We start from the raw sequence: 8,931 nt of genomic DNA on the forward strand, positions 1-8,931 counted from the left end.
CCCACCCTCTTCATTACCCACTAGCATTTCCGGAAGAGTCTTAGATGATAATAATAATACAAATAATAATCATAATAATAATAATAATATTAATAAAAGTCTCTGAATTTCCAAAGATTTTTTTTTACTATTATCTAGCCAATTTACCGTGCAGCTTGTAGACGAGCACTTTTCCCAACAGATATTCAATGTAACGCAGGAGTCTGAAGTCTTCCGTTGCTCCTTTTATTGTGATGGCATGAATTTCACCACATCTTCGCCACCTGCAGCCAGAGATGGCACGCATCGATGCATTCGACAATCACTTAATCAAGAGCTCTGTATCCCAGCATGGGCCCGGAAGTTGGATTCCCAGGTAAAGAAAAAAATCCCGGAGATGCTGTCGTCGCCTGGGAAAACAAACAGCTATCCAGACAATTAAAAAGGAAAACACCGATCGGTCGCCAGGTAAGGAAGAGGCTTGTGGACTCCACCGCGGCACTCGGTAAGCCCATCCATCGGTTTTAATTTCGAAGTACGGCATGTTTTTGAGTAGTTGGTAGGGTGAATGCCATTTGTCGTGTGGTCGGGTGCCATAGCAACGGCTCATAGAGAAACATTGTACAGCCCAGGCCAGTTTGACGTGCTCGATGTTGGATGACAGCTGCGTTCATGCGGACAATTTGGACAGTGACAACTCCTGCAACACATTTTTGCCGCTGTGTCTCGCCGCCGTCTCGCCCCTTCATGATGTGACCGCTGTCAAAAACGGACCAAATGCACCGAGCAGCTTAAACAAGTAGCCCTCGGATGTATGGGGAAGCGTGGTAGTTATTCGGAAAATGTCCATGTTTTACTGCACAGTCGCCCATGTCGGGCGGAGAGGATTGTCAGGCAAGGGTCGGCGCTGGTGCGCGTCCCTTTTTTTTTTTAATCGCCATTCCCTGGTGAGACTGGCGCGTCTCCCGGCTGCACCAGCGCCTGTTGCTCCCCATGCGCGGCCAATGCGAGGATATTAATTTTCCCTGCTATGTGTTGTCTCCGCCCCCTCTGCTCGCTCCACATTCTCCTCTGTCCACTGTTGTCATCCATTTCAGCAAAAGGTGTAGCACACTGCACATTGGGGTCTTTCTGTCCACATTGTGTTCAACTGTAAGTTATCTTCAGACATATTATGTTGAGTTAGTGTGATCAGAGCAGGTTATGCTTCACCTGCCCTGATCACAATAACATCAACATATGTCTGGAGATGTTGTAACTGAGCACCTCCAGTGTCCAGTCTGCACACCTCACTTTGTTGTCTACCATGGAATAATAATGCTCTGTTTAGTCAATTGCACAGACATGTGGGGATAGATAAAAAACAGTAGTGGTTAAATATTCAATAAACTATAGCACACTGATGTAAGATATAGGTCTTAATCTCAACAAAAATGTATATATTTTTTGTGAAGCTAATGTATACTGATATATGTAGTCTTATTCATTAATAATCAGAAAACTGCACTGTTGAATTTTCAAATACACATACACATCTTGGTTAGGGTACTGTACAATACAAAGCTTTTTCTTCCTTCTAATTTCTAAATATTATTATGCATTTTACTTATCTAATTCATGTTTATGCGATATAATATTAATAACGTAACATCAAATTTAGTGTAGACTACAAAGCTTCCGACCGAAGGCGTAGTTTGTGGTGGTGTTACACCCAATTTGCCGTTCAACCCCCTGAAGTTTTAACTCCTCCTTCAACACTTTTGGCCCTCAGGCAGCTCTCTATAAATGTGGAGCCTCTCATATTCATTTGTTGGCCACTGTACAGAGGAGTCTACATGATACAGAAATAGCAGGACAGAAGCTAAGTTTACTAGATTAGTTTATTAGAGTGAACTTATTCTTAGAAACTTGGAACTGAAAGCATAAAGCTATTTGTTTCCAAGCCGTATTCTTCTGCCAACAAACAGCTGCTAAGTATATTTAATACAGTGAGTATCAATGGTGTTTCAGGCAATATTAAAAAATAAGATTTGGACAACTTGCGTCCATTAATCGATGATTATGAATGGGGAAAATGTAACGTTTAACGTTTGTTTTAAAATAATTTTTCTTTAGGAATCTGGTGAGAGAATGAATGCTGATGACTGCAATGGGCGCTCATACGCACAAGGTGAGTTTATATATGAAGGCAAGAGTACTATACTTTTGTGTGTACAATATCCAGACTTTAATGTGTACTTTAATAACATGGGCATATTTGTGTTTCAGGCAATGGAGGAGAGTCATCAACCGAGCAGGATTTTTATGGCCCGCTGCAGGGCCCTTCAGCGAGATCTCCAAATAGTCAGCAGTCCTCGCCACACCGCTCTCTCAGTGGTCAGTTATCATGCCTTTGTTGCATTGTGACCACGCGGCCTGTGTAAAAAATTCTCCAGTAAAATTATGTATGAAAGTAAATGTGTTTTTCCCCTCATCCTCTCTCTACACAGCAAACTCCATCAAGGTTGAGCTGTTCAGCGATGATGAGTCACCAGGTGCTCCACAGCCGGAGAACAGAGAGGCTGTGAGGGACGATAGCAGGAGGGATGACAGAGGGGAACCCATGGAAGAAGCAAATGCAGAGTTCACTGCAGCTGGAACAGAGAGAGGGAGTATCTACACTGAGATGGCCAGTCCGAATGCTGCTTCACCAGGTCCTATCCGCCTCCCTAATGGGAAGCTCCAATGTGAGGTTTGTGGGATGATCTGCATCGGGCCCAACGTACTGATGGTGCACAAGCGTAGCCACACAGGTGAGAACAAGCCGCAAAGCACTATTTGCCTGGATGTGAATGAGTAAGTCACCCCCTGAAATCTTCTGTGTTCATAGGTGAGAGGCCTTTTCAGTGTAACCAGTGTGGGGCTTCCTTCACCCAGAAGGGGAACTTGCTGCGCCACATCAAATTGCATTCGGGAGAGAAACCTTTCAAATGTCCCACTTGCAACTATGCTTGTCGCCGGAGAGATGCCCTGGCTGGACATCTGCGCACACATACTGGTAAATCAGTTAGATTTATATGCAATAACCCAGATCTAACACATAAAGACATATTCCATGACTAGATTTTACATCAGTGTACTTATTTAGTTAGTGAACTTGGTGGCTGCAGTTGTTCCATGATATTATTCCTTATTGTGACAAGGTGTAAGCGGTAAAAGTGTAGGATTCATTAGAATGGTCCATTTCCCCCTTCTGTGAACCTCAGAGGAAATAGGTTCTTTTTATGAGAATGTACAGTAAAACACAAAATGACATTTAACATGGTATCAAAACAGGAAATCCTGTTTGTGCTTTCAATTTGTGCACATTCAAAAGGTGTTCACATACAGTCTAGGTAGTCGGGCTTGGTGGATCGCCACAGAGGTTCATTTTCGAAGAAAAGGTACTTGCAAACTGGATTACAGTGAAATGACGTCAGTCCTTCCGATAACTTACTAAGATGGTATGTTGCGGTGAAGCGTTTGGTGTCTTTTTGTCGTCACTGCCGGGCAACAGAGAATAATTTCGGGAATTGTAAATCAATAGGAAAATCCATTCTCTTACATATAGCCAATAATAAGTTGTTGTTGTTGTTACAATAATAAGCATATTATAAGAAATAACACTATGGCGGTTTGCAGACTATCTATTATCTGGGGTGAAAGTTTGGCCCTTTTGTCCGAGTGAGAAGAAATCACTTGAGAAAAATCAATATTGTTTCTTTGAATTGCAGTCTCTTCTCCAACGGTGGGAAAGCCTTTTAAGTGCAGCTACTGTAGTCGCAGCTACAAACAGCAGAGCACACTGGAAGAACATCTAGAACGCTGCCATAGTTATCTGAAGAGCCTGGACCACCAGACAGCAGTCAACACACAGACAGCACAGGGTAACACATCACGCACACATGAAAGCGCTAAATGTTACGATAAGCCTTGAGTTCATATGCAATTATAGAGAACAAATCAATGAGTTATTTGGTATACTGATGACTGGAGGAATTCTGTTTGCAGGTGAAGAGTCAGTAAATATGGAGTCAATTACTAAACCAGTGCTCCAGCCATCCAATGAAAAAATCCACATTGTGGATAGACTGAATATTAGTACCACCAAACGCAAGAGGACAATGCCACAGAAGTTTTTGGGTGAGTATATTTTTTTAATAAAAGAGATATTTTTGGGGGCTGTTTCAATAATATTGTAATGATGATTTATTTTCAGTTCAATAAGGAATGTCTAAGTACAGAAATAATAACAGCCTGCTCTGGCATCATAAGAACTTTGTCTAATATTACGAGATGTCTAGTGGTGCAAGTCAGCCAAATGTCATGATGCTTTTGCCAATTTGGAGAGACTGGGTTCATGTTGCAGCATGACATTAAGCCAGATGGAGCAGATGAAGTCAGTGGAGAAGATCCATACAATCATAATCAATGTTTAGCACCATGTTTTGTTTTCACAGGTGAAAAGCACATGCGCCTTGACCTACCTGAAGCACCTTATGAATTGTCTTCTGGCTCTGAGAAGGAAGGCGACCTCATGAACTCTCAGCCTTCTGGGGACTCTGCTGGGCTGGCTGGTTCACGCCTCCGAGGTGCTAGGGGTAAAAATGAGAACCATGAATCGCCGCTGTCTCAGCTCCATCCTGCCTTTATTTCAGTTATGGGCTCCATCAACAGCAATGTGACTCCTCAGGGGCCCCGAGCTCATGGTGGAGGTGGGCTAGCAACATTGTCTCTTGGGCTGGCTGGAAGGGAGGCAGGTGAGGGCCGTGACCATCCCACAGCCCATAGCCATAACACCTCGCCCAATGGCTGTCCCGACTCTACAGACACAGAGAGCACAGCAGAGGAGCAGAGCACAAGGGCTACAGCCCCGACAAGTACCTCCAACAATCATCACCTCCACTACCAAACCCCTGCACTGCCCCGCAGCCATCCCACTTCCAGCCCTAGCCAGGCCAAAGACTTGGACCCTGAGTGGGCGAGAGCGTGTCCTGTGCCCCCCACGACAGTTAAGAGGAGCCCTGGCTCCACCATTTCTTCCAGGGAGACTTTGCAGGTATCAGTCAGGGATGTGCCTGTGCGCTCCTTCAACTGCCGGCACTGCCGCATCATCTTCCTGGACCATGTCATGTTCACCATCCACATGGGTTGTCACGGCTTTCGCCAACCCTTCGAGTGCAACATCTGTGGCCACCTCAGCCAGGACCGCTACGAGTTCTCGTCTCACATCAGCCGCGGGGAGCACCAGGTGGGCTGAAGAGAGGGGCTCGTGGCAGGATGGGGAGAGGTGACTGCTGCTCTCTAAAGTTGTGGGCTCACGTTTGTTCTGCACCAGATCAGTTGCTTTAAATCCCCAGTGTAAGTAAAAAAGATTTGTGGTTTTATTCTGAGAATATTTATGAAACTGAAGCAGTTTCAAGGGAAGAATCTTTTCACCTCACCATTTAAAATTTAGTGGAGGCAAATTACTTTCTATGATTGATTGCACTCCCATATTAAATCATGTGGCAAAGCTGCTGGTTTTGCTTCAAAAGTGCCTTGTTGGGGGAGTTCCTCTTATCTAAAAAAACTGGAGGGCCGGGGGTACGGGACGGGACTGGTGCTCAAAAATTTTGACTAGCCATGTTTTCCTAAGTGATTTAGTAGACACTTTTGATGGTCATGCACACAGGCATTGAAGAAAAAGATGGCATGTACATTTGAAAAATTATATTTGGTATGCTTAGTATGCACTAAGAGCTATGTTTAACTGGTTGAGGAGGGTATTCCATGTAGGGTGTCAGGTAAGCTTAATATGCACTGAGAGCTTTGTGCCTCTGGGTTTGGGAGGAGCTTTTGTGACAAACGAAGCACAGAAATGGACTGCCTTAACTCCTACAGTAGTATGTCGCTGTAGGAATACATATTGTTTACAGCATGGTTAAACATATTGTGAAGTCACCTCAGAAGAGAGAATATTTACAGCTGCACAGTGAGACGACTATCAGGACAAAGTAAAATCACGAAGGAAGTGAACTTTAAAAATAATCACCTGAAAGAGGTGAAAAGAGGCATTCAGGGCTCAGATGTAAAATAGGTTTTTGGATGTTAAAGTGAGCCTTAGAAAACTGGTGCAGATCAGACCATGAGCCATGTAGTGTACAGAAAGAGCCTGACTGAGATGGCCCAAGGTGCTATGCCTACACACAGGATTGCACTTTTAGGTTCCCTGCTTATATATGAACATCTTTGCCGAAGCACTTGACGGCTTTACAAATTTTTCCTGTGATTGTTCTACTGCACTGATACATGGCTAAATACTCACAATAACTGATCCTCTAATTTGCAACACGAGTTAATTTTTAATGGAGCCGGCCTTCTACAGAGTCCCACAGCATTGCACTGGGCCTGTGGTCTAGACTCAAGTTTGCTGCAATGTGTGACAAAGAATTTAATATCAGTTCAACTAAAATAATTGTTTTGTGGTTTTGCTCTCAGCAGTTGCGGCTGAGATTTTAAACAATTTCCATGATGTAAGTGAATTAACAAATTAATTATTTAAAGATTAATTAACAAATCAGTTTGGATCCGTTCAGTTATCACTTGTGATTATCTATTTAGTGTTGTTTGTTTCAGCCTTGGTGTATTTAATCAGCTATATTCCAAAATCTTATCCAGCATATTCCTCAAGTCCATGAAATGTTACCTCCTGCTTCTTTATAGCACCCAAATACCTTATTGCTACAGTATGGTGAGTTATCTGATAATGTTAATATTGGGAACATGAATGAGACCAAACTCAGTATTCTTACTCGTTATTGTGGGTTTGCTGCTTCATAGTTTAACTTGATTTCCTTTAATCGCAGGCAAAAATGTACTTGAAACTGTTTGAGAAAAAAAGAGTAATCTAAAAATGCACTTGGTTTGATAAGTAGAGAAATGTGTGTGAATGGACTATAGCATGTGTGCTTGTCATTTTCTGCTTTTACCTGAATTGTGAATTTTTTTTGAAATGTGAAGTAATTTGAAGAAGTGAAAATGAGGCATGGGTTTTTGTCTCCTTGTGTGGACCTTTCAATGTTATACAATATTTTGTGAATGATGTAACATAACAAAACACTTTACCTCAAAGTCAAAGATGTACAACTGCCTCATTATTTCAAAAAGTCATGTTGCTTTCCAAGATGTTCTTGCAGTTACAAATGCGTGCCCCTCGATATTCTCAAAACTTTTTACTGTCAATAAAGTTGCGTTTATTGTAAAATTGATGTCATCCACATATTCCTGCTTTTTAGTCAGTGAAAATACATCAGGTGTGAACAATACTAGACAAGACATGAGAAATTATTTATTTAACAATTATAAAAATCCTGAAATTCTGAGTCTTACAGTTTTTTCAGAGACTTCGGTAATAACACCCTAACAAGAGTGTTTTGACGGTATTCCTTTAACTGTGCCTTTTAATATTGAGAACTGCATTTAAATGAACAGTCAGTGGTTAGAGAGAAATAATAAGACATAACTTTATCATATTTTTTTGACTTTCACTATCTGTACACCTGCCTGTAATCTGTGTGCCTGTATTTAATTTGGAGAAAGGTCTATAGTCTATATTACATGACTACCTGCTTGACAAAAACATCAATAATGATAGTAGAGAAAATATTCTATTCCACTGTTACTAAGGTGCATCGACACAAACGTAAAGTATCTGGTCCACATAGTAATGGATATTAACATTTAGGCTAACTATAACAATCATGGATGTGTTTCCTACAGTAAATTCCAACGCACCCACAGGTTTTGAACAACAATTAACAAAAACTTATTGTATAGCAAGATTCAATTACACACTACCTGTGAGGACCACTCGCAGTTCACTCTGATGTGCAGGATATTTCCCTCGGGGTAAATCTGTCTCACGGCCTAGTAGCACACATAACATACAGAGACTTAATTAAGACAGGAAACATACTGTAAATATTAAAAACAAGTATGAAAATCTGTCACTGAAGACCAAATAAATTGGAGACTAGCTCCATCCATAGGTCACTCACATTCAGCACTATGTTCACATTTTATGGTGTAATGCATCGTGATATAAGCTGTTATCCTGTTCAAAACGTTTCATATTTTAATTTCAAAAATAACATTTTCGAGTCAGTGTCACAGAAAACGCATTATGCAAATAAATACAAATATTAAACAGCAATGTATATACTGTACATGTAGAGCTGTATTGAATCTATCGTATTGAAAATGTTTGCACTGCACCAAATGTTAAGACTTTAGTATTCCTTCTGAAAAACACATTTGAAATGTGTGTGTGTGTGTATGTAAACAATGAACAGAGATATTCTGAAGGTTAGACTGCTTTATTTTACGTGACCTTTGGGCTTGTGAGACAGACAGTCTTGTTCTACTTGAGGTTAGTTTTGACCTTATTTTCTCTGCAGTGGAAATCTGTGGGAAACTACTCCCACATACATATTCCAGGTACAATTCAAAATGTGCATGAGGTAACTCCAATCCGACAGTAGCTGGCAATGATTAATTATCCACAAGCAGCATAAAACACATCCCTGCTTTTAGAAAGCCAAATATGTGTTATTTCTTACTTCCACACAAAACAAGCTGCAGACATGTGTGATCTCCGGTGCCTCCATCACCACCCTGATAAAGGAAAGAAAGACACACAGAAAAAACATCAAGTGTATAAAGTATAGTGTAATGAGGAGATTTTGACAGCATTTGCAATTCAAAATCATGTTTTACTGCAACTGTCATTAGTTTTTTTTTTCTTTCTTTCTTTTTGCTGCCTTGATGTCAACAACTCACAAAAAATACCACATGATCATCAACACCCAATGAACTGCCTCTGCTTGGGGTAACTATTTTTCAGTCTGAATGTCAATGCCCTAAAAAAAAAAAATTTTTTAAAAATTTGATAAT

At 41.1% G+C, this 8,931-nt stretch overlaps 1 protein-coding gene and 1 long non-coding RNA gene across 6 annotated transcripts; one reads left to right on the plus strand and one right to left on the minus strand.

Annotated features, from left to right (window-relative positions):
* Positions 1-228: 228 nt before the first annotated feature.
* ikzf4 (IKAROS family zinc finger 4) lies at positions 229-7,243 on the plus strand. Of its 5 annotated transcripts, none has more exons than XM_085781984.1 (8): positions 229-447; positions 2,095-2,149; positions 2,257-2,355; positions 2,469-2,771; positions 2,849-3,016; positions 3,732-3,884; positions 4,009-4,140; positions 4,458-7,243. In XM_085781984.1, the coding sequence occupies exons 1-8, from the start codon at positions 331-333 to the stop codon at positions 5,255-5,257; spliced, it is 1,827 nt and encodes a 608-aa protein (XP_085638110.1). In that variant the 5' UTR covers positions 229-330; the 3' UTR covers positions 5,258-7,243. The 5 variants fall into 5 exon arrangements, with proteins under 5 accessions (XP_085638110.1, XP_085638109.1, XP_085638111.1 ...); XM_085781983.1 differs by having other exon boundaries at positions 230-447; positions 2,248-2,355; XM_085781985.1 differs by having other exon boundaries at positions 258-484; positions 2,248-2,355.
* On the minus strand, positions 4,456-8,656 carry LOC146984641 (uncharacterized). Its single transcript, XR_015036155.1, has 3 exons — positions 8,598-8,656; positions 7,837-7,905; positions 4,456-4,592 (listed from the first exon to the last, which is right to left on the minus strand). It is a non-coding gene; the product is annotated as an uncharacterized LOC146984641 (long non-coding RNA).
* Between the last annotated feature and the right edge of the window lie 275 nt (positions 8,657-8,931).

The sequence above is a fragment of the Trachurus japonicus genome, chromosome 7 (assembly GCF_045865225.1).
Source record: "Trachurus japonicus isolate A0001 chromosome 7, Traja_1.0".
Lineage (NCBI taxonomy): Eukaryota > Metazoa > Chordata > Actinopteri > Carangiformes > Carangidae > Trachurus > Trachurus japonicus.